The sequence below is a fragment of the Megalobrama amblycephala genome, linkage group LG11, assembly GCF_018812025.1.
Source record: "Megalobrama amblycephala isolate DHTTF-2021 linkage group LG11, ASM1881202v1, whole genome shotgun sequence".
In the NCBI taxonomy this organism is placed as follows: domain Eukaryota; kingdom Metazoa; phylum Chordata; class Actinopteri; order Cypriniformes; family Xenocyprididae; genus Megalobrama; species Megalobrama amblycephala.
The window spans coordinates 3,742,443-3,769,085 of NC_063054.1; the positions used below are offsets into that span (position 1 = coordinate 3,742,443).

The 26,643-nt window shown below is 35.7% G+C and overlaps 1 protein-coding gene across 3 annotated transcripts in view; it reads right to left on the minus strand.

Annotated features, from left to right (window-relative positions):
* Window positions 1-1,896: 1,896 nt before the first annotated feature.
* The window catches only part of si:dkey-71h2.2 (low density lipoprotein receptor adapter protein 1), a 50,498-nt gene continuing 25,751 nt past the window's right edge, over window positions 1,897-26,643 (minus strand). Inside the window, exons 2-10 of one of the 3 annotated variants that reach the window (XM_048208370.1) lie at window positions 24,795-24,937; window positions 22,307-22,419; window positions 13,426-13,540; window positions 13,089-13,161; window positions 12,920-13,000; window positions 12,716-12,834; window positions 9,798-9,832; window positions 7,562-7,590; window positions 1,933-2,111 (exon numbers count right to left, since the gene is read on the minus strand). In XM_048208370.1, coding sequence (XP_048064327.1) covers window positions 2,065-2,111; window positions 7,562-7,590; window positions 9,798-9,832; window positions 12,716-12,834; window positions 12,920-13,000; window positions 13,089-13,161; window positions 13,426-13,540; window positions 22,307-22,419; window positions 24,795-24,937 — 755 coding nt within the window. In that variant the 3' untranslated portion in view covers window positions 1,933-2,064. Of the gene's footprint in view, window positions 2,112-7,552; window positions 7,591-9,797; window positions 9,833-12,715; window positions 12,835-12,919; window positions 13,001-13,088; window positions 13,162-13,425; window positions 13,541-22,306; window positions 22,420-24,794; window positions 24,938-26,643 lie in introns of all 3 variants that reach the window. The other 2 variants (XM_048208372.1, XM_048208369.1) reach the window with 2 other exon arrangements.

Consider the following 26,643-nt stretch of genomic DNA (forward strand, 5'->3'; position numbering starts at 1 on the left):
CCTTAAATTAAGAAGTTGCATATATTTAAAATAATTAACTTTAAAGGATTAGTTCACTTCAGAATTAAAATGTTCCTGATAATTTACTCACCCCCATGTCATCCAAGATGTTTATGTCTTTCTTTCTTCAATCAAAAAAATTAGGTTTTTGGAGGAAAACATTCCAGGATTTTTCTCCATATAGTGGACTTCACTGGGGTTCAACGGGTTGAAGGTCCAAATGTCAGTTTCAGTGCAGCTTCAAAGAGCTCTACATGAATGTACTGTTAAATGTGGTTAAAGTTACCATCGTTTCTTACTGTATTCACGGAGACAAGAGCCGTCGCTATTTTCATTTTTAAACACTTGCAGTCTGTATAATTCATAAACACAACTTCATTCTTTATAAATCTCTCCAACAGTGTGTAATGTTAGCTTTAGCCACAGAGCACTATCAAACTCATTCAGAATCAAATGTAAACATCCAAATAAATACAATACTCACATGATCCGACATATGCATGCAGTATGCATGACGAACACTTTGTAAAGATCCATTTGAGGGTTATATTAGCTGTGTGAACTTTGTAATTGCGCTGTATTATAGTCGAGAGCTCAGGGGGCAGGGAGCACGAGAATTAAAGGGGCCGCAGCCTGAATCGGTGCATAGTTAATGATGCCCCAAAATAGGCAGTTAAAAAATGTATTTAAAAAAATATTTTGGGGGTATTTTGAGCTGAAACTTCACAGACACATTCAGGGCACACCTTAGACTTATATACCTTTAATTTCTTTTTGACTGAAGAAAGAAAGACATGAACATCTTGGATGACATGGGGGTGAGTAAATTATCAGGAAATTTTAATTCTGAAGTGAACTAATGCTTTAAAAATAAGATTGACTGATGAGTGAAACTGTACTGTGAACATAAATAACAACGGTCATGATAATAAATCGAACACTTATGGTTGGAAGCCAGTTAGAGGCTTTTAGACGGCAATATATTGGATACTAAAAAAAAATGAATTAAAAATGTCAAAATTCCATGATCCACAGAAAATGATTTCTGTAATGATTGCTTCAGCAAACGTCCCCTGACCCACAACCTGTCTCTTCAATATGTTAGTCCTGAACGGTTCTACATACGTTTTTGTAAACGTTCAGCTAGAGTGAAGTTCTCTAACACATGCAGATCCAGTAAAGTTTAATCACACTTGTCTGAGAGCTTTACAGTTCGGCACAAAGCACTCGAGCGATCTGACTTCAGATGAAAGCCGTGGGAGTCCTGAAGGACGCTGCGCTGAAGGACAAACATCAGTTCTCTGAGGAATGTACATTTGGTCTCCCTTTCAAATACATATATGTAGTTTTAAATAACATGACCAAAGTATCTACAATATAGCACCAATGCGTTGAAAAGATTTACACTTTTTTTTACATTATACAGGTAGCAAATCTATTCTCGAGTACAATATGACAACATGCAGTTTTATACATGTTGTATTGTCAAGTTCTGACCCTGAACTTACAGTATTGTAATGCTAGTACATTGGCATTCAAGAGTTATGAATCATGCATGTCAGTGATGCTTTATTGTGGGACTGTTTTAAGTGGCAGTGGAGTGAGTGAGTCCATCACTGAGGCAGGAGCTGCACGGCGTGTTGTGTTCAGGACACGTTCTGATAGGCTGGTGAGAGAGGGTGTGTGCGCATTTTTGTGACATATCAGGACACAAATGTGTATAATGACATGGGTATGACAAGGAGAGGGTGACTTATGAGGACATCACCCCATGTCCCCACTTTTCAAAAGGCTTATAAATCATACAGAATGAGTTTTTGTGAGAAAGTAAAAGTGTGCACAGTTTCCTGTGATGGGTAGGTTTAGGTGTAGGGTTGGTGTAGGGGGATAGAAAATACAGTTTGTACAGTATAAAAACCATTACGCCTATGGAATGTCCCCACAATTCACAAAAACGAACGTGCGTGTGTGTGTGTGTGTGTGTGTGTGTGTGTGTGTGTGTGTGTGTGTGTGTTCAGTCGGAGTCCTCACTGCTGAAGGACAGGAGATCTTCCTCCTCTGGTCTCACAGCTGCATCCTCAGACACGGTTCTGCCGCGGGACGTCGCCAGTCTGATTGAGGGAACAGGAAGAGTAATCTTTAATATTTCTTATAATGTTTCCATCTTGTTTTAAACTTTTTCAAACTCTTAATCCTTGTATGCCATTCGTTTGGGATGTATGGAAGCCCGTTTCTGTCACTAAATAAAAAAATAAAAACAGTAATTGTGATTTTTATCTCAGAATTCTGACCTTTTTTCTTACAATTGCGAGTTATAAACTCACAATTGTGTGAAACTTTATATCTCGCAATTCTGACTTTTTTTCTTGCAATTCTGACTTTTTTTCTCACAATTGCGAGTTATAAACTCACAATTGTGTGAAACTTTATATCTCGCAATTCTGACTTTTTTTCTTGCAATTCTGACTTTTTTTCTCACAATTGCGAGTTATAAACTCACAATTGTGCGAAACTGTATATCTCGCAATTCTGACTTTATATCACACAATTGCGAGTTTATATCTCAGAATTGTGACTTTATAACTGCCAATTGTGAGAAAAAAAGTCAGAATTGTGAGAAAAAAGTCACAATTACTGTTTTTTTTTTTTTTTTTTTTTTTTAGTGGCGGAAACGGGCTTCCATAGGGATGTACACTCCAGCTATTGGGGTCTCCAGAGACCCAGACAATAAAATGTGATTTTCACTTTAACCAGTAGATGGCTGCAGAGCTCCACTATTTGCTATTGCTATTTGACTAATTAAAAGACATCTTTTCATAAGTTTTCCCAGTTGGATTCATATCTTCATATTATGAAATCACAATTATAACAATACAAATATCTTTTTGTCCAACTTTTTTGTACTGAAGTTTGTGCTAAACTGTATTGTCTTATCTATTCATCTCCCTCTGTGTGTGTGTGTGTGTGTGTGTGTGTGTGTGTGTGTGTGTGTGTGTGTGTGTGCGCTCACTGTTCTCCATCTGTGCTGTGAATGTCATTTGGGGTCAAAAAGACCCCAAATAGCTTAGAAGGGTTTTTTGAAAGTTTAGAGGATTAAAATAGGATTTTAAAACTAAATTCAAAATGACACTGAATGATGTGAAAGATGCACATGCAACAATGCTTTTATCAGGGTTCCCACAGTCATCGAAAACCTGGAAATGTCAGGGACATTTCATTTTACAGACACGGAAATGATGATTATGTTTATAGCTTTAAAACTTTTCATCAGCTACACTACTGTTCAAAAGTTTGGTGTTGGTATGATTTTGTAATGTTTTTGAAAGAAGTCTCTTGTTCACCAAGGCTGCATTTATTTAATCAAAAATACAGTAAAAACAGCAATATTGTGAAATATTATTACTATATAAAATAACTGTTTTCTATTTGAATATTCTTGTGATCAAAGATGAATTTTCAGCATCATTACTCCAGTCTTCAGTGTCACATGATCCTTCAGAAATCATTCTAATATGATGATTTGATGCTCAAGAAACATTTATGATTATTATTATTATTATCAGTGCTGAAAACAGTTCTATTTTTCAGGATTCTTTGATAAATAGGAGGTTCAAAAGAACAGCATTTATTTGAAATAGAAACATAAAAAATCTAACATTAAAAATCACTGTCACATTTGATACTTTTGATCAATTTAATGCATCCTTGCTGAATAAAAGTATTCATTTTATTAAAAACGTTTGAATGGTAACAGAGATAATAATCTTACAATAATAAATTGTGAGTGAATCATTTGTTTGACTTCTTTACAATGAATAATAACCCGATTCATTAGCGAGTCAGTCTGAATCAAGACTTCATGACTCAAAAGCTCATGGAAATTTACTGGGAACCCTGTTGTAAGTTAACTGGGTCTCATTCACTAAGTATGCATACGCACAAATTTGTCCATGAAATCTGCGTACGAATGTTTTCACGAACAAACTGATTCATCAATAACTTTCGTTTTAAAATGAATTCAAAATTATGAAAAAAATGTAAGAACTAAAACCACTCATACACAAAAATAGCATACTCTTGGTGGCCTTATAAACATGTAAAGATGAAATTTTAAACATAGATATCTTAACCCTTGTGCGGTCTTCAAGGTCTTTTTGACCTGCAAATGATGTTTGCTCAAATTAAAAAAAAAATGTTCTCTTTGTCCAAATGGCATGAGACTTTGTATGGTGGTTAACACTTTTAAAATCTACAAATAAAAAAAAATGGAGTGATATCTTGTTTTTATGTTAGTGTAAAAAAAAAAAGTTACGTTCGTGGTCTTCGGGGTCTCTAGAGACCCCGGGCAACAAAGTGTTATTTTGTAACAATATAATATATTTTTTAAAAACCAATGTAATTTTACTCTGTTTATTAATGTTTTTTCTCAACATTTGTGCAGTTTTTGGAGGATTCGTAATATCTTTTAAATTTATATAAATAAATTAAAAAATATTTTTTGAAATAGGTTTTTATGCATTAACAGCTTTTTATGTAAAATTCACTTTATAAAAGGCCCGGATTTCTAACTTTCATTCATGTGGATAACATGGATAATTTGGCATGGTTTAGTGTAAGATTTTTGCCCATCTTTTGAAAAATGCAGTTTTAAAAGTAAAAAACTAACATTTTTACCAGTAGATGCTGCAGAGCTCCACTATTTGCTATGTGCTATTTGAATGACTGAAAGACATCTTTTCACAAGTGTTTTTTCAGTTGGATTTAGTGTTGTCACGGTACCAAAATTCCAGTTGTCGGTACCAATACCATGAAAATTTTACGGTTCTCGGTACCAATTTCGGTACCACAGCAAAATCTGCTGGAACTATTTTTTTTATTTTATATAGCCTATTTTAAAAACATTGTGTATGTTTGTGTGTGTACTACGGAAGAGGATTAGGGCCAAGCAATAATAAAAAAATAAAACCATCTCGACATTAAAGTTGTTAAATTTCGAGAAAAAACTCGTCAAATTTCGAGAAAAAAGCCGAGATAAAATGCTGAGAATAAAGTCATTAAATTACGAGAAAAAAGTCGTTAAATTACGAGAACAAATTCGTTAAATTATGAGAAAAATGTCGTGAAATTTCGAGAAAAATGTCGAGATAAAATGTTGAGAATAAACTCATTAAATTATGAGAATAAAGTAATTAAATTACTAGAAAAAAAGTAGTTAAATTATGAGAACAAATTCGTAATTTAACACAAAGATGCGTCATATAGCCAAAGTCCCGTTATTCTATAGTCTCTGATATAGCCGCTTTGCGCTTTGAGAGGGATGTGGGACACGAGCAGGAAAGAGACCGCTTCTCTTTAATAATATCTTCATGTTTCCTCCTGATGTTACAAGCAACTGACACTTGTTGTAAAACGTCTGAAGAGCGAGTTTCATCCTCCGCAGGGGCAAGACATTCAGGCTATGTTTGATTTAGCGCTGCCAGAGAAAACGAAAGTAAAAATCACCGGCGCGTGAAACGCGCTATACAAATAAACTCGACGCGCCTTATAAAGTTTAATAACAAGCACAAACTGTGTTAAATAGAAATTGACGTGCAAGCAAAAAGGTTTCTGTCCTACGGTGTTTTTTCTACTTTACCACAGTAAAGAATGCGAATAGCCTATAATAGGCCTAAATGCGAGCGAACGAAAGAAACGTTTATAATCCCCTGCGTGAGTGAAGATTTGGGAAAAGAAACAGAGATTCCATGTTTAGTGGAATAACTAATGGAATATTGTTAAATTCTCTGATAATCAGGTGACCAGATCGCGATTCGCAAAACAGAATGCAAAGCTTAAATTTATGGACTCACGTCTCTCTCTCTCATTCAGCATGAACCAAAATATTTCCATGGCTGCGATTTCACATTTAATTGCTAACCCATTTTATTTTGTAAACAAAGCTTTGGGCTTCACTCGTGTCATATTCAAGTAAATACTGCCACAGACTATCAGTAGGTACCAAATATACCCGGATTCTCGGTACTACCGGTACTACAGAAATGCTGGTATCGTCACATTTCAAAATTTCAGTACCGACTTGGTACCGAAGTACCGCTACTTTTGACAACACTAGTTGGATTCATATCTAAATGTTATGAAATCACTTTATCAATTATAACAATAAAAATTACTTTGTCAAAGTTTAGCATTTTTTGTGCAGGGCAAAATCAGTTTTTCAATAATAATTTTATAATAAAAATAATAAAATAATATATATTTTTTGTGTGTGTGTGTGCGCGCGTGTGTGTGAGCATGTCCATTTTGTATTGGGGATGTTTTTTGCATTTTTGGAAGTGTGCCACTTCATTTCTGTCTATGTGTGTTGTGCGTTGTTTCTGATTTTGAGAATGGATTTTGTCCACTTTCTAAGTGGGGTCTCTGTGGGTTACATTATTGATGATATTATTGAAAAACTGATTTTTTTTTCAGTACAAAAAATGATAAACTTTGACAAAAAGTAATTTTTATTGTTATAATTGTTATTTCATAACATTTAGATATGAATCCAACTGAAAAAAACACTTGTGAAAAGACATCTTTCAGTCATTCAAATAGCACATAGCAAATAGTGGAGCTCTGCAGCCATCTACTGGTAAAAATGATAGTTTTTTTACTTTTATAACTGCATTTTCCAAAAGATGGGCAAAAATCTTACACTAAACCATGTCAAATTATCCATGTTATCCACATGAATGAAACTTAGAAATCTGGGCCTTTTATAAAGTGAATTTTACATAAAAAGCTGCTTTTGCATAAAAACCTATTTAAAAAATTTATTTATATAAATTTAAAAGATATCACAAATCCTCCAAAAACTGCACAAATGTTGAGTAAAAACATTAATAAACAGAATAAAATTACATTGGTTTTTAAAAAATATATTATATTGTTACAAAATTGCATTTTGTTGCCGGGGTCTCTTTTGAAAACCACAAAGAACGCACAAGGGTTAAATAGGCCTATATATGATGAAATATAGCCTATCAGTAAAAGTGTAAGAAAATGTGCATCATAGCTCAAACTGCAAGGTAGCTCTGCTAAACATGCAGATCTGTGTATGTACAGCTAATCAGAGGTCTGTAATATCTGTATAAAGGTGTTTATTGTGTCTGAACTTGTTTCGAGGATGCCACTCTTGGCATTTTCCTCGGATCTTGCTGTGCGTGCTCACGAGAGCGTCATGTTTGCTTAGAGTGGCAAAAGAAAAGGGTGTGCGGAATGCCCTTATATGGACATGGTGTGGGCGTGTTTTATGTAAATGACTATGCGGTTGCTCATTTAGAATATTTATGAGGTTAAGAACAAATGAATGTGCGTGTTGTGAATTAAGCAGAAAGTTTTCATGAGAAATTCAAATGTGCGTATAAATACGAATAGTGTAATAGTGAGACTCATTGTGTTGAAGTGAAATGGCGGTGACCATGAAGGAGTCTGAAGTGTAATGATATTAGTTTCTCACTGAGGTTTAGTGATGGTTGATGGTCGAAGCATGTCATCTCGCGGTTTCTCTCACCTCACTTACCTGCGTCCATCTCCTCCACCTCCATATTGCTGCATGGCAGGTGAGAGAGAACATGACACACACTGACAGTGAACTATGATTAAACCATCACATCCTCCCAGCATCCCACTGTTCAAACTTTACCAGCCTTTGTCAGCAAGTGGAGATCTATTATTACGGTTTTTATTGTGTTTTTTCTACACGCTCGCTCAGTGAAAGGAAAGAGCTGACGATTTGATTCGCCTCATCTGAATCCTGGTCCTTTTTGGCCCATTACATTACTTATAATAATGGATTCCACTGCCAAGACGAGAGTGCTGCTCCTGACCTGCTGTATGCCAGCAATGAAGTCATAGTAATGCATTGGCATCACAACCAGCTACAACTTCATGGTGGCTGAAAATGTGGTAAGTAATCATATAAAGACTTGTAACATGTAATTGATTCGACATGTTTACACAAACCCATACAAACAGAGACAGATAGTTCATCTCTTACAAATCTTTATATAGGCTATAAATACACACACTCTTCAGCCACTTTATTAGGTACACCTTTTAAGCTGCTTCAGCAGGCAAAATCTGCAGCAGCTGTGTGATGATATGGAAGAACATCTGAGGAATGTTTCCAGCACCTTGTTGAATCAATACCATGATGAATTAAGGCAGTTCTGAAGGTAAAAGTGGGTCAGAACCGGTACTAGCAGGGTGCACCTGATGAAGTGGCCGGTGAGTGTGTATATGTGCACAGAAATGCTTGAATGAAGTTGTTATAAAATCTGCTGCTGTTCATGGAGACGAGCTAAACGTGAATAACTCCAAACTATCATTGCATTCATCTCCAGGGCTCTGTTTGAATTGATATTAATAACCGTGTGTGGAGAGACACTCAGAATAAAATGATTCACCATGTCCATTAATCTGAACCAGAGCTGCGATGGCTAATGTGTTTCAGCGCTCCTGCTGTGAGCCGAATCTCGCTCCATCTCCGCTTTATGAGACATAATGTCACACCTGAGGGAGCGTGAACACATTAGCTGATTATATGAGGCTAAATATTTTACAAGTAGCTCCACATCTGCATACAGACGGCCTCGAAGCGAACACACATGCACCAAATGCTACAAAAATCACATTTTGATTTCAAGGCAGAAAATCAACAAAGATAAGAAACAAAGAAAGCTTGACTGAATTCACTGTATCTCGAGAGGAAATGATCTCTTTTTTAATTTCTGCATTCAGATATTTGCTGAGCTCTTAGCATAAACGTATACATATACACCGTCCAATGTTTGGGGAGAGTAAGATTTATCAAGAAACTTTTATTCATCAATGATGAAATAAATTGGTCAAAATTGACAGTAAAGGCATTTATAATGTTACAAAAGATTCCTTTTTTAAATAAATACTGTTCTTTTTAACATTCTATTTGTCAAAGAATCACAGTTTCAACATTGATAATAATCAGAGCATCAAATCAGAATATCAGAATGATTTCTGAAGGATCATGTGACTCTGAAGACTGGAGTAATGATGCTGAAAATTCAGCTTTGATCACAGGAATAAATTAATTTTTAAAACATTTTCAAATATATAACAGTTATTTTAAATTTTAAAAATATTTTACAATATTACAGTTTTTATAAGTTGTAATAAACTTTTTCCAAAAACATTAAAATAATCTTACAGACACCAAAATTTTGACCGGTATACTCCAAAAAAATATTTAGTTTTTGTTTTTTTAAAGATTTATACGTTTAAATTAATAGTAAAATTCCATCAAATTGAATTTAATAATCCTTATTATTATCCATATTATGAATTGTAAATTGTATGAATATGTAAAATGTATTCATAAATAAAAAAAGAAAAAAGAAAATGTTTAAATTTAAGTTTATGATTTATACAACATTTTGTATAAATCCTAAACTTAAATTTTTAAATTATTAAGCTGAAGTTTTTTTACTCATTTAAAATTCTTAATTCATAATATGAATAATAAGTAAGGATTACTCAACTTAATTTGATGGAATTTTACTATTAATCAAAACACGTAAATCTGTAGTGATGTTTTCTTTTCTTTTTTTAAACCACAGTCAGTTCTTTTCTTTTTGTGTATATGTATGTGAGAGTATTTTATGATCAAAAAGCACTATATCTCCAATAAACACTCTCCTGGAGGAACAATCTCTGATTTCACAGACAGTTTTCTGTAACTGTGTGTGATTAAAAGTGAGCAGAAGGGAACACAAACGTACCTTGAAAACGCATCATCGAGGCCATCTTCCGCATCCTGAAAATAAGAGACCACAGGATAAGCAAACACATCACAGATCACATCTGTATCACACCTGCAGAACCAGAGAGTATCTTGAACAACACCAGCACCAGCAATCTCTAAAAATTTAATCTGCTGCATCTTCTGTGACAGTCATCATGAGACCGGCGGACTGAGGACTCTAATTGTGTTTCAGAACCTGCCTGAACGCTGAACGAAATTCAATCACCGCTGAAAAAAGTAATTATCAAAGGCACGGCTGAACACGGTGTGCAGACAGAGAGCTTAACGGATCCAGTATGGGCAGCTCTCCGCCTAGTGGTCATATTTTTAATCAATAAATACAGTATTAAAGCAGAGAATGCCACTTAGTGGTGACTGTGTGCTTCATCAACAGGACAGGCCGTGCTGACTGGCAATCAGCCGGTGGCAACAGTAATGACCTATTTTGGCGTGGCTTGTTTGGTAACAAAACAACTGACCTTCATTTTGGAGCCGATACTATAATAGTGCATAATAGTGGCACTCTTTCAGAAAATTAATGAAAATGAGGATTCAGATGATCAGGTGGGCCAAAAGACAAACTAGATTTAGGTTACCAGAAAGGATTGCCTGGCATTTCAGCCATATTTAATCACATAATATGGAAACGGTTCAATATAAACTGCCGGAAAAGCACTACTGTCCTTCTCTGAAGGGATATTTATGTGTGAAATTAGTTATGCTCTGAATGAACTAACCCTCTGAACACAGAGATTCAGTTCATTTGCTGCAATAACCGACACAATTGACCGTTCACAAAGACCCGCCCCCTTTAGTTACTGTTGCTACGTCCGACAAAGCTGCTCTCACGCCACACATCATGTGGACAAATCAAAGAGGACACTGACAAACAAGACAGACAAGACAGAGCAAGTTACTTTTGATATGAAAAAAAGTCTCAAATTTAGTACTTTTTAAATACATTTAAACAATAAAAAGCGTTTTGTGGCTCTTTAATGTGTCGTGACAGATTGCTGTAGCGCCTCAGCTCAAGCAGCTTGTGAATTGATCAACTCTTACTACTAGTTCATTTATAGCATCAAATAAACAAGAATGAACATCAGAAGGAATGTTGTTTCAACCACAGAAAGAGTCAGTACACACCATTTTTCAAGTTCAATTAATCTACCAAGGCTTTGTCCCAAATGGCACCCTAAACACTCGCGGTCTTACGAGTCCGCACTTTCGTGATGTAATGCCGCTTTGACTGTCGGGAAGATGCTGTGGAGCTCGCACCAGTGTGTGCTTGACAAAAGTGCGCATCAGAGGGCGCATATCAACCGCAAAGGGGGCACTCGCAAGCACCCTTCTGACGCCTAAAATTGACAAATGGGACACCCTGCAGCAGGGGTGTCCAATCCTGGTCCTGGAGGGCCACTGTCCTGAAGAGTTTAGCTGCAATTTGCCTCAACATACCTGTCTAGAAGTCAAGTCAAGTCACCTTTATTTATATAGCGCTTTTTACAATGTAGATTGTGTCAAAGCAGCTTTACAATGATGGCAATGGCAAACTGGTACATAATTTCTCTTAAAGAATAGTGTCAATGCAGGCAGATCAAAGCACTGTTGAATATCAAATGTCAAGTGAAGTTTCTAGTATGCCTAGTAAGACCTTGATTAGCTGGTTCAGGAGTGTTTAATTGTCTCGTGGACTTAACGGACATGCACACATGACAGCCATTGTAAGTACACAAGACCGAAAGTGCTATGAAGTGTGCCATTTGGGACAGGGCCACATGCCTTGTCCATATACCCACACTTGCGATCTTGGCCACTTAAGAGCTCGTGCACGTGAGTAAATAAGTGCGCAAGACTGTCCTATGTCCTAAGTGCAGTGCCCTTAATGCACAGTAAACCCACACTATGTCGAATACCACTTCAGAGTGGTATTCGAGGTTAAGCGTATCCCATCATGCATTAGGTTTGGGAACTCATGTGCCCCGAAATCGCGAGATGTCAATGAAAACATTAAATTCAAAGTTAAATTAATTAGATATTACATATAATTTGGTAGTAAAACAAAGTGTTGCACATTTTATTGGTGCAAAGATGTATTTTGCACATCATTTGCAACTGCTTTTTATCACTGAAATTAGAAGCACCACAATTTTAATATTGTGTCTTCTGTTAGTTACATAGCGACCACTGAACAGACATTTAGAAGTGTATTTTAAAATGTATTAAAAACAGTAATTAAAAAAAAAAAAAACACTCAAATTTTTTGTGACACTTTAAGTGTGTCCCATCAGGTAATCAAAAGTTCTACACACACTTGCAATCGGCATGCCTACTTGAACACTAGGGCCAAATACAGGAAATATGTCATGTAAGTAGACAAGTGGTCAAGTGCAAAGACCGCAAGTGTGGGTATTTGGACAGGGAATAGCTACCTATACTGCTTTGTTGGACAAAATGCCGGATTCTGCGTTATGATTGGTTAGATTGCCTGTCAATCAAAAGTCTGGGCTCAGAAATGTATTTATTTATCAAAAGAAATTAATACTTTTATCGAGCAAGTATGCATTAAATTTATCAAAAGTGACAATTAATCAAAAATTTTGATTTCTAATAAATACTGTTATTTTGAACTTTCTATTTGTCAAATAATCCTGAAAAAAAAAAAAGCATTGCGGTTTCCAGAAAAAAACTCAGCTGTTTTCAACATTGATAATAACCAGAAATTTTTTTTGAGCAGCAAATCATCATATTAGAATGATTTCTGAATGATCATGTGACACTGAAGACTGGAGTAATGATGCTGAAAATTCATTTCAAATGTTGAGAGACTTCTTTATTTAAAAATCCTAAAAAACTTTTGAATGGTAGTGTGTGATGAAAAGTTGAATGACATCATACCCAGGAGTCGTGTTTGATTGGCCGTCTCCTGGTGCTGCTGCGTGGAGATGGTGAAAGGAAGGAAGGGAAGAAGGGCTTCCTCAGTTTGTGCTCCATCAGAGCCCGAGTCTTCTCCTCCTCTGAGTGAAGAAGGAAAATGAAGAGTACTCCCATGAATTTAACAAGACATAAAGCAAACCATTGTGTTTAAACCAATAAATGTACCTGAAACACTGTTCGGTTCAGATTCAGGCTGAGATTCAGGGTCTGAACAGGAGTAGCACGTGTGAACTTTCTTGCTTTTGTCTGCAATGGAAAAATCAAGACGTAGGAATATCTGTGTGTATATGTGCCATATATAGCCTAAATAAACAAACGTGGCACAAAACCTCACCTTCCTGTGCGATCTCCCACATATCCAGAGCTACTTTAAAAGCTTGAGCAACTGTCAGAGTCACAGCCTGAGCCTGTGGAGGACACGTGACCGCACAACATCAGACAAGAGTTTGAACAGTCACTAGATGGCGCTAGATACCAGCTATAGATACGGATCAGGAGGAAAGGCTGAGGCTTACACACCAATAACCAGTTAATTAATTCATATGGAAACAACATGGTGATGAAGGATTGCAATACTATCAAAATGGAAAAGTTTTAACAAACAGTGTGCATCATGCCATCTGTTACTGTACATCCATACATGTTCATTATGTGCATCTGAAGACACTTACTATTTTCTTTTTTTGGCACAGGAAGGCATGGCACTCCAGAGTTTCATTGAACTGGCTTTGGGAGACGTAGGCGAAGACCTTATCCTGAGTTTTGTCTGTTGTGCAGTAAGATATTCTGCAGAGGTGAGAAATAAAAGACCACATATGTTCGTAAAGACTCTTATGCTTAAATAACATTTCCAGGAATGAATAATGTACAGGCAGGGACTTGGTTATGACTAAATTTTCATCTTTCAATAACATCAATGGAAGTGTGTGAAAATCATCAGCTTTGTTTTACAGAGACAATGCAACAAGCTGATTGAAATTCAGTGACAGAAAAAAATTATTGAGTCATTTCTAACTTTTAACTGCAGAAATAATTGCCTTCGCCATTTAAAGTCTGCAAACCAACCCAGATTTGTACTTTTAAAACTTAACATGGTTTGTAATCTCTCAGATTCATAGTGGTTAAACTCTTGGAAAACCTATTCAGAGCCAAAACAGAAGTGAGATGGTGAAGTCTGTAGTTGTTTAAAGGGGTGGTTGATTATGATTTCACTTTTTTAACTTTAGTTAGTGTGTAATGTTGCTGTTTGATCATAAACAACATCTGCAAAGTTTTGACGCTCAAAGTTCAATGCAAAGGGAGATATTTTCTTTTACAGAAATCACTGTTTAAGGACTACAACAAACAGCTGGTAGGGACTACAATGAGCTTCTTCCTGGGTTGGTGACATCACTAACCCTAAAATGTAGGGGGCGGGGCCATGTTGGGCTGCTTTAGAGAAGAGGAAGAGTTGTTGTAGTAGAGAGTTGTTGACATGCCGTCACTTTACACCGGACTGCTTCACAAACGAGGGTCAATTCAACACAAAAGATGAACATGACGTTGAATCAACTCCACAGCAACTACATAAATTTATCCACTAACCATTCAGAAACGTCTAAAAGTTGTAACTTCTTCCTGAGTCTCTCCATCAGTGTCGACTCCGGTTTGAACAATGTAAGGCTGAACACCGTTACTGACAATCCTCATTTTGGCTGCGTGAGATTCTCCAGCTTTGTTGTTGTTGAGCTGTTAAAGCTCCGCCCTCTTCTGGAAAGGGGGCGGGAGCAGCAGCTCATTTGCATTTAAAGGGACACACACAAAAACGGCATGTTTTTGCTCAAACCCAAATAGGGGCAAATTTGACAAGCAATAATAAATGATCTGTGGGGTATTTTGAGCTGAAACTTCACAGACACATTCTGGAGACTCCAGAGACTTATATTACATCTTGTGAAAGGGGCATTATAGGTCCCCTTTAAAGAACATATTTTTGGGGTCTTTTTATTTTCATTTTTTCATCCTGTCAATCTTTATTATTATTATTATTTTGTAAAGAGAGCCAGGGACCAACAACAATGTAGATTTCACAGCCAATGAGATTTTCATTACAATAACATATAATATGAACCATCAGAAATGTAGTAGAATGTGGACTATAAATGTCATTTTAGGAAAAGAACTGGAATTTAGAGCACTGAATCAAAAGAGCTTTTGTGAAATAATGAGGTACATTAGTCAAGACAGAGCGCTGATCTCACTTCATCTACAGTTGTTAGTGCACTACTTCTGATGCACGACCTAAATAGAAATGCCCAAGACTCTCTATTCCCTTTCTCCCTCCTCTTTCTCTCTCTGAACATGGGGGGTGTGGTGAATTATCATTTATTCTAGTCTGTGGTGCATTGCACGACTTCATTATTGAAGAGTGTGAAGCTGAGAGGGAAGGAAACTGGAAATGGCCTGAATTTAGCTTGTTTGTAGCTCCTTTTGAACAGAATTAGAGGAGGAGGACATTTGATCTTAAGCAGCCTCAGCTATACTGATATGATGAACCGTTTTCTTTCGTGGAAATCAAATAGGAAAATCTGAAAGTACTGTAACTCCATGGAAATGTATGAAATTGAATGCATTACAAAATAAACACTTATTTATGTTTTATAGAAGGGGTAGTTTCGGTCCTCAAATTTGATTGGCTGAGCGACATTATAAGAGAGCAGCTGTGTTTGTATCACTCCATTTATCTGTGAGTCACTGAATCATTCACTCAACCGATTCAGTCAAAATCACTGATTTATTTTGAAACGTAACAGCACTCCTGTGTGTCGCTGGAAGATGCACAATTTGGCAACATTTGATTTTGCTGTTGAATGACTTTCTTCACATTTTCATCTGTTTTCTTTTCTTTTTTTTGTGGAGGAAACAACAAACGCTGCATCCCAATTTGCCTTACTTACTATACCCTAAAAGTAGTATGTACTGTTTTTGTGAAGAAAAAGCACAAACTTTTGAGTGTGTTGCAGAAGAGTACTTGTCAATCATCTTGTCACAGTTAAAATCCTCCACATTCAAGTCAATTTCCTACAGTTTCTGAGAGAAATATAGTCGCATGGTGATCTGCCAGTCATGGGACTTTTATGTGGAGACTCTCCTCATGTTTGCATAATGATGTATTTAAAAGTAAATTACCAAACGCATCGTAATACAAGTTCACAATGCTGTTGCAGATGAAATATAATGTGGATAATATAGAATAAATATATTTTCGTCAGGTTAGATACTGATTATTAAATCACTCAAACACCTTTATATAAAATGGGTCTCACACATCTGCCATGTTTGTAGTTTTTTAACACTTTTTATTCATGTTTGTTGTTCTAATCGAATATTCGTCCAATGCGCAGTGGGTTGTGGGCAATATTAGCTGTTAGAATGTGCACGGATCTGCACTTCGGACTCTAACTGGAAAAAGTAGACCATCCGGGTATCTTTGGAATACTCATTTTTAACATACTATGATTTGGGACACACTAATTCTAATTTTGAATACTATAGGACATGACAAAGTAAATGGAAATCTTGTGTCTAAAATGTAAGGTGCTTAATATTAAGTTTTTAATTATTAGGGCAATTTTATTTAGTTTTATTGTCAGTGTGTCCTCATACAGTACAGTAGGATCTGATAACAGAAAGGTCTTTGAATGGGAAAACAAAACACAAAGAAACTGAATCCAGGTTAAGTGAAAAGCAGAGATACAATAAAGTGCCAATGCACATCCAGGTGAGTTTGGCCTTAACATGAAAGCTGTCTGCTTTTGGAGCCTTCAGGCAAGGAGACACACGCTTGTTAAACTTCAACAAAAACATATAGAGACCTCAGTCAGGTCACGTACATTGTAAATAGAAGAAAACAGGGGCCTTCAAATAAACAACTCAAGGGTAACAAACATGACCTTGTGGCCCTGACTAGCATAAGAGCTTCCAAATTTTCCAAATGCTGCTGATTTCATTAAACAGAGTAGAGAGCAATGTAAGGCGAATATATATAAATATAGTTCATTCTGATTCTCGAATCTGATTGGCTGAGAGGTCTTTCCAGCCATGCGATATTCTCCCAGTATCACCACAGGAACCGTTTCACCGTTTGAATCACTCCGCTGTCTGCATTCTCACTCCGAGTGTCATGTCGGATGAGCAAACCCACCATATTTTTACAGATACTACTGTTATTGTGTCACAGAATGTAGTTTTATGAGGTTTTTTAGGTGATAATGTAGTTACTCAAATATGCAACATATGTAAACATGTAGCACCTATTTGAAAAATGTTGGAGATGCAAGATCCAGGACATCAGCGACCGTTCAGTGCTCGTGTACCCACAGAGAACAGCTTCATGTTGGCCAGTCCTTCAGGAATTTGCCTCTGGCTCTTATGTAGATAGTGTTTAAACATGAGGTATAATTAGTTTTGTGTATATTAAATGGGCAAAAAGTTGCTCACCTGTCTAATAAAACATAATATATTAAAGCATCTTTGGTGTTTCCATGGTTTCTACAAAATAAAACTGGAAATCGAGGGTAACGCAGGTATGATGTCATTAATAGGAGACGCACGGACATGCTCCATATCCTGGTTAAAATTGCTGAATTTAAACATTCTTGGAAACATCTGGGATAATGTAAGTACACAAGTCAACAAAATATATAACACTGTTCTGGTGGTTTTTGGATATTTTAATCCAAAAATCTCATATATTGTGCCTTTAAGTTTCATAACTTTAAATTTACATCGAACTTAAATCCTGTACTAACTTTCTATACTGTTATAATGGCTATTGTTGTTCATTTAAATATTATTGTTCAATAAATAATATTTTATATAAATAATATGCCGTATTTGGTATTGAGAAAGGGTCCGTTAGTGATTGTGATTTTAACTTCAGCGAAAGTTACATTAATACACCATTAGATGGCGGCAAAGACCGTCTTTATGAAGGAGTCAGTAGCAAAGACTTTTATTTTGAAAGGGACTGAAACAAAGATGTTGTTTTTATTTTAAACAACATCTTACAAGATGCAACTGACATGCATTGACTAGCGCTGTCATAGGAAATCCCCTTAAATGTTAAAAGGACAGAAGATATCGCTTTTCCTCAGAAGGACATTCAAACTGATTTTGTGATTATGAATATAAGATTGACCTGAAGAATATCAGGTAATACGCTCACTTTAAGTCGATCTCTATCTCATAATACTCTACACAATACAATAAGCTTCAATGAAGCAACTCAATTCGTTACTAGTGTTAAAGTGACGTTAAACAACAGCCGAATCACAGCAGTACTGATATAGAGAGCGATATCGCACTGCTAATGTTACTGGTCTGATATTGCTTATATAATTTATAATATTATAAATATATAAAACATAATATAAAATAAATATATGTAGATACATAAAATTAAATGTATGAAAAAAGTCCTTGAATACGGAAAAACAACAAGCCCTTTCTTATTATAGCCATGGCAGAGGCACGGGTCGCTCCCTCAGTGATGCCCTACTGACCCCCCTCTCTCCGAACACATTACAGTGGAATATGATATTCCCAGAATGGGAAAAAAGCCAAAGTGGGTTTAATCTTTTCATGAACCCCCATACAGTTAATGCGGGACCGTAGTGAATCTCATTACACAAATCACTGTGCAAGATTTGTGGCTTGGGAAAATAAAGTCTTGCACACAAATATAGATGTTTTCTTTTCAAGAGACAAGCTGGCAGTAGTGAACGTGATGTGTGTATTTGGATAAAAAGGCACATAAAGACCCTAAATTGCAGCGAGCATTGACGGAAATGAAACAAAAGCCTTCAAACCTTTACAATTTCTGATGTAATAAAGCTGACAGCTCCTGCTGAGCAAAGACAAACAACATCATCTCCTGTTTTTCACTAAAAATAGAATGGCTGTGTTTTTTTCTTCATTATTTGTATATTCAGCTGTGGAGAGGGGGATGGGAATCAAAGGAGTGAATAAAGATGAGGAAAAGTATTCATATCATCATCAGCAGCACTAATATGTTTCCTTCTTTTCAAACCCCCACCACTTGATTCAAGATGCTCTCATTTATTTCACTGTCAGTGAAAAGGCAGAGAATACCCATGATTCTGTTCTGCACCCTCCAAATGGTTGTCCAAGACCCCCTCGGGGTCCCGGTTGAAATCGCATTTATTATAGCATTCCGACTGAACTCTGATTTCATGGTCCCCTGGTACTTGTGTTTATTCTCCAGCCTCCTTTGAAAGTCAAACGGAGTGTGTGTGATCAAAGTCTACACTGATTACATTCTGCTGTATGAGAGCCGTCGCTCCAGGGTGTTTTCTCTGGCTCTACCTGGATCAGGCTAATATACAGACACAAAAAATAAGCAGAAACTCTGTGCAGTGGAGAGCAGTTTGTCCTCGGCGTGAGCTCCCAGAATTCCTCTGTCTTACACAGGAATCCATATGTCATCGCACTGAAGAGCCAGAAGCCCACGGAGCCTCTCTGAAGAGAGCGGCAGGACAGAGACAGGGATGGAGCACTTCCAGGTACAAGGACAGAGTGTTTGTGTCAGACCTGATGCTCTGCTGCTAAAAAAAAATTAATTAGTGTTTTGGTCTTCATTACCAATAAAAATATCCTTATAAATAAATCCTTATCCTCAAGATACATTTATGTTAAAACTCACAAGGTTTATATTTCTAACCCCTATGAAAAATATATTTCTGTGTAAACCTCAATAAATAGTGTTTAGAGAACAAGACACAGATTATTTAAATTATTCAAGTAATATGCAATTTTGCTTCTCAGATCAATTTATTTAGCTTTAATTACCATTTTAATTTTACATTCACTGATATTAAGACTAGAGAGAATATTTTAGAATCTTGAATTCGATTTATTTTTCTTACTCCTCTGGAATTTCTTTTCCAGTGTTCTAAGTGTAAACCTCAATAAATAGTGCTAGAAGAAGCAGAAACTAAAAAAGAAATAATAAAAAATAAGCTTTAAAAGTAATATCTATGCAATTTAGCTTATCAAATAAATGTATTTTGCTTTAATTACCTTTTTAATTTTACATTAATTTATATTAAAGACTAGAGAGAGTGTACAGTATCTTTAATTAAGTTTATTTTTTTAATTCCATTTTTTTAATTCCAATATTTTATCCTGTTATAAGTGTAAACGTAAATAAATAATGCTTAAAATAATAATACATTTTAATAATAATAAAAATATGATTCAATAAAAATTAAAATAATTTAAATGTAAAAAAAATAAATAAATATATTTTTTTTTACCCTCTGGTGCTCTTCACGTGTCAGTCAAAAATGACCTAATTTATTGTTTTCTTTATTTCAATGAAATGAATGTACTATATTTTAGTTCGATAATGTTTTTTATTTAGTATTTTGTATTTTTAAGGGATTTTATGGTACTAAATTATATTTACACTTTAGATATAATCCATTTATTTACTAGTTGAGCATAATTTCCAACTCAAACTGTTGATTTTGAATGCTTTGGAGCACAGACTTTTTGTCTCATTTACATTTACATGTATTGTTATGAAAAATGCACAAAAATACTATTTTCAATTTGTATATGAATTATATATTGTGAAAAACACATTTTACTCTAAAACTGCAAGAAAAACCAAAGCCATAAATCAAAAAAGATGTTCAAAAAAATCAAAAAATGTTCCAAATTTTAGCTTGATAGCTCAAAAAATGAGCTTTCAGTAAGGTTTTGTTTGGCCGCAGTACCAAGCATTTCCACTAGATAAAATCAGTCTCCCATTCATTTCCAATGCGCTCTTTTTTGACCATGAGGAACACAATGTTTTTTCAGGACCATTTAAACTTTTAGAATCATGTCCATGATTTGTGTGTGTGTGTGTGTGTGTGTGTGTGTGTGTGTGTGTGTGTGTGTGTGTGTTCACTCAGCAAGTGCCAAAACCTTTACCAAGTTTCGTACCATTACGATTAAGTAAAAAATTCTAAAACAAAACGTTAAATTTTTCAAACATGACCGAAGAGCACCAGAGGGTTAAATAATGAACATATATGCAATTTTGTGTCTCAAATAAATAAATTTAGGCCACTTTTACTGGAAAACAAGGATCATTTTTGCATTGTAAAAGAGAGACAGAGAGTGTGTGGTTTATGTACTGTATGATACGGGAGAGGATTAGAGATTCCCATGATTCCCGTGACTGTGTCTCTGGTGTCGCTGATAAGGGGATCAGGGCCCTCCTCTCTGAACTCTAAACCCCCTCATGCCCACTGAATAAATCACCTCCCTCTGACACAGTCAAGATCAACCACAATCTCACATTTATGAATACCATCCAAGCAGATCACCTCTTGCATCAATATTTGTTTGACACACTCAGATGTTAATGATTCACTGGTCAGTGCTCTCACGGCAGACCTTGACCGACTAAAAATCTTTAAACAGCTGATCTGGAGGGAGTGAAGCAGAGATGCTTAATGCAATAATTGACTCAGTGCCTTTAAAAATCCTGAGAACATACAGAACAAAGATATATTCTTTGTCATGTGGTTCAATCCGCTGGGTTTGACAAAAATATTATTTAATATGTCATAAATGTAATGCAAAAAAATAATATATATGTTATAAAATGTATACAGATTTTTTAAAAAATAAATAAATTATACAGTAAATCATGTTCAAGGGATGGATCAGGTAGAAGTACACTGTTCAAAAGTTTGGGGTCAGCAAGATTTTTTAAATATTTTTATTTAGCAATTAAATTGATCAAAAGTGATAATAAAGACATTGTTAGAAAAATGTATATTTCAAATAAATGCTGTGCTTTTGAACTTTCTATTCATAAAAAAATCCTGAAAATGGTAAATTTCCACAAAAGCATTAAGCAGAACATTGATAAAAATCATAAATGTTTCTTGAGCATCAAATCATCATATCAGAATGATTTCTGAAGGATCATGTGACACTGAAGACTGGAGTAACGATGCTGAAAATTCAGCTTTGATCACAGGAATAAATTACACTTTACTATATATTCACATAGAAAACTATGGAAGCTTGTTTCCGCCACTGAATAAAACATAAAGGTATAATTGCGACTTTTTATCTCACAATTCTGACTTTTTTCTCAGAATTGTGTTATATAAACTCGCAATTGTGAATTATAAGGTCAGAATTGCGAGTTTATAACTTGCATTTCTGACATAACTGAGAAAAGAAGCCAGAATTGTGAGATAAAAAGTCGCAATTACCTTCTTTATTTTTTAATTAGTGGCAGAAATAAACTTCCATAGAAAACAGCCATTTTAAATTGTATTAATATTTCACAATATTACTGTTTTACTGTATTTTTGATCAAATAAATGCAAAAAAAATACAAAACAAACTTTTGAACAGTAGTGTAGCTCATTTTTTTTCCTTTTTTGATTTTTAAGTATATTAAGGATATCTTTTAATTTGCAGCACACTGTGATTTTTTAATTATCATATAAAAGATCACAGGTTGAGTGATTTTGGTTTTACCTGTAAATGGAAACGTCCTCGACGAGGTCATTGGTCTCTGTGTCTGAGATGATGATTCCCTTGGGGGAGACAGTGAGGGTCACTTTCCGAAACTTCTTTGCGCTGGCCCGAGCCTGCGTGTGGTTGACAAGGATAAACAATTTGTGTGAACCTCAGACAAACATCTTTGTCATAGCCAGCTTTGAAATGTCACTCATAACTCACTGACCATAAACAATAACCAGAAAAGGTCAGAGAAACCTGTGTGGGTTATTAAACTCCACAGGTACAAGAGCTGAAAAGAGATGACGCGTAATAGATCAAATTCATCTTCTGCCTTGTTTAAGTGATGTAACTGTGATCCCAGCATATGAACACACTGTGCTGGCAGGAAGAAAAGAGGCCAACACGGACGAGGACGAGGGGAAATTATGGTTGAAATGCAGAAGAGGAGAGAGAGGGACTCGTCAAGGACAAAGGAAATCAGGCAAAGCATATCTGGAGGGTCTTTCTCCCTTCCCAGGAGACAGTAAACACTGAATTAAAGCACCAATGAAACTCATCTCACAGTCTGACAGTCAGTTCGGAGAGGAAGTTGTCATTCTGATTCGAGTGTGCTGATAAATGAAGAAAATCTCTTTTTCATTGGCTTTGTGAAGAACAAGGAATTATACTGTGCATTTAAATAGGAAACAGAGTGTCCTGAAAGACTCTTTTGTTCTGTTCAACATTTTATCACGTCTTTGTGAGGTCCTAAAACTACTGATCAAAAAGCTTTTGGTTTCTGTCTTGTTCTGTTTAACCCTCTGTGAACACTTGTGCTGTTTGTGGTCAAAAGTGACTGAACACCTGAAACATAACTTTTTTTTGTATTTTCAGTAAAATCAATGTGTGTACAATAATTTTTTTCTTTTTATTTTGTATTTTGAGAGAATTTCATGGTAATAATTAATATTTATGCAATAATTATGATCAAGTTTTTTCTGCAGTGAAAATAATACAAAATTTTTTTTTTTTTTTTTTTTTTTATTACTTTTCAATTAAAGCTGTATTTCATGTTAAATTAGAGACAGTGGGCCCTATTTTAACGATCTAAGCACACGGTGCAGGTGCACTTTGGGCATGTCCGAATCCACTTTTGCTAGTTTAACGACTGGAAAAATGGTCGGCGCGCCAGGTGCATGGTCCAAAAGGGTTGTACCTATTCTCTTAATGAGTCATGGGTGTGTTTTGGGCGTAACATGCAATAAACCAATCAGAGTCTCATCTCCCATTCCCTTTAAAAGCCAGTTGCGCTCACGCCATGGCGGATTTGCTATTTACATGGTGGAATTTGCAAACAGATAAACAGATCTGCTCGTGCACAAGCTTAAAGCTGGATTCCACCAAAGCATTTTTATCTTTATGCACACAATAATAATTTTTTACATTGTAATCCTTTTATTTTTAATATTTGGCATGTTTGTGTGCTGCTGCACGTCCCTGTGTGTGTAAAAAGCAGAGTGTACGAGCTTTGTGTACCCGCCTATAGGTGCATATTACTAACACAACCTTTAAATAACAAAAAAAATACTGCGCCATTGACTTTAGAGCAGGTTTCAGTTGGTCAGTGGCGCAGTCGTTTTCAGTTTCCTCAAAATAGCTACACGCCAACAATGCACCTGAACACACCTTGTTTTCAGACCAGCACGCCCATGGCCGAACAGATGGGGGCGAGTGCATTTGCTATTTAAACAATGTGGCGCAGGACATGAAAATGATAACTGTCGGGTTAAAACTAGCAAAAAACACTTGCCTGGTGTTGCATTGCACTGGATGTATGATAGGGCCTAATGCCTTTTTGAAGGCAGTTTTTTGAAATTCAATTTTTGAGGGCAGATTAGCACCATCTGGTGGGAGTAAAAAAAAAGAAAAACATCTGTAATGTCGCGGTGTAACCACTAGTATAGCTCTATATAAAAAGGCTTATAAATTCTATAATTGTTTTTATTACTTATTTTAGACATAAATACTTACGTTTTATTAAGTTTGTCAAGGTTTAGATTTTTTTGTTTAAAATGTTGATTTGAAGTGTCAGTTTTTACATTAATTTTACTAGTCAAGCCTGAACAAAGAGAAAGACATTTTGTTACACATACAATCAAAATTCACCAAAAATGAACAGAAAAGGTTTATCAGAGCTTAATAAACCTGATTTCAACCTCTTATTTGAGTCTTCTGGCTGAAATTTGCCATATTGTTACAGCAACACCAGTTCATTTGTGTGTGTGTAATAGTGTGTTGTGCGTGGAAGTTAGTGTGTGTTTGGGTGTGTGCTTTTTTGCTGCATCGTGGCTGATGTGTAGATTGTACAAACAAAAAATTATCTGTATTTTCATATTTTTGCCTATTTCCTATTCATTTCCTATGGCAATCATTTTTGAACAACACAACAACACAAGTTTTTTTTTTTTCTCAACTTTTTTTTTTTTCATTCCTCACTATTCCCGCTTTCACTCTGCTGACTGACCGTGGTCACAATCCTCCTGATGGCAGCCGCTGCCATGTCTTCTCCTTTAGGTTGGCCAACCAGAGTCATGCCCAGATACTTCACATTGAACACCATCCCTTCCAGGAGAGTCTCCTTGGTGTCCGTCCAGTTCTCTGGGAGCTCTACAACACAAAATAAAACATTTTTCTTTATGAGTGAACCATCCCTTTAAGAAACAAACTAAAAAACAAACTGCCTGAAATGCGAATGTGGATTTATTGATTAACACTGCAGGATATCACAAGAACGATGCCTGGAGGCCATTATGAAAGAATTACTTTTTTGATGCAATAAATAATGATCAACTGGAAGCATTGGCAAAACATGTTTTCCATTTAAATACATCCATTGAACATACATGGCAGGTTTCACACCTTTCCATTAGGAGAAGTGGGGCTCATTCCCATGTAAGGAGAACTGTGCCACACACTGAGCTTTAAATAGCTTTCTGGTCCCATTTGGGTCCAATACAAAGCCCTGCAGGAGAGTAGAGCTGGATGGAAAGATGTGCAGAATGAACCTGACTACAGGACATCCACTGCGATTCTGAAGCAAAAATCTATATAAAGCAAGCACAGAAGTGCTGGACCTTAACCAATGGTTATATCACAGTGAATTATTGATTATTATGCTTTCAAAATGACAAAGATTCTTTATTATTATTTCATTTTATATAAATTTCTTATAGTAGAAAAACCATCAGAACTGCAGGAAGAGAACTGAAAATAGTTCCTCTTTGATCATTTATATTCATTGTGACAGGTAAGACAAAGTTTGTCTGTTTCAGATTACGTGCACAAATTTGAATAGCTTGACAGCCCTAATTGTTATTGTTAGCTATTAAAATTTTTTAATCTAATTAATTACATGATTTGCTGTTTAATTAATTGCAAATTAACTGCACATCAAGTTTGGCTGAGAAATTACCCCAAAAAGATCATTTGAAGTCATTATTGTGGTAAATGAGAAAAGCATCAAATAGACTTTTAAAAAAGTTGCTTTAGAAATAAATAATTTTATTTGATTCAGCATAGAATTTATACAATCAAACCTTTAGGCCACAACAGCCATGTAATAATACCATGAGATAAATGGGTTTTTGTCACATTTCTGGTTGTGGTTGACTTTTATAGTTTCATGTCTTTTATTTTGTAATTTCCGCAGATTTCCCACAGAATTGGGCTATTTTAAAGGTGCCGTCGAACGTTTTTTTTACAAGACGTAATATAAGTCTAAGGTGTCCCCTGAATGTGTCTGTGAAGTTTCAGCTCAAAATACCCCATAGATTTTTTTTAATCAATTTTTTTAACTGCCTATTTTGGGGCATCATTAGAAATGCACCGATTTCAGGGCTGCGGCCCCTTTAAATTGCGCACTCTCCACCCCCTCCCGAGCTCTCGACTCTATCATTGCGTAAACAAAGTTCACACAGCTAATATAACCCTCAAAATGGATCTTTACAAAGTGTTCATCATGCAGCATGTCTAATCGCGTAAGTATGGTGTTTATTTGGATGTTTACATTTGATTCTGAATGAGTTTGATAGTGCTCCGTGGCTAAAGCTAACATTACACACTGTTGGAGAGATTTATAAAGAATGAAGTTGTGTTTATGAATTATACAGACCGCAAGTGTTTAATAATGAAAATAACGTGAATACAGTAAGAAACGATGGTAACTTTAACCACATTTAACAGTACATTAGCAACATGCTAACGAAACATTTAGAAAGACAATTTACAAATATCACTAAAAATATCATGATATCATGGATCATGTCAGTTATTATTGCTCCATCTGCCATTTTTCGCTATTGTCCTTGCTTGCT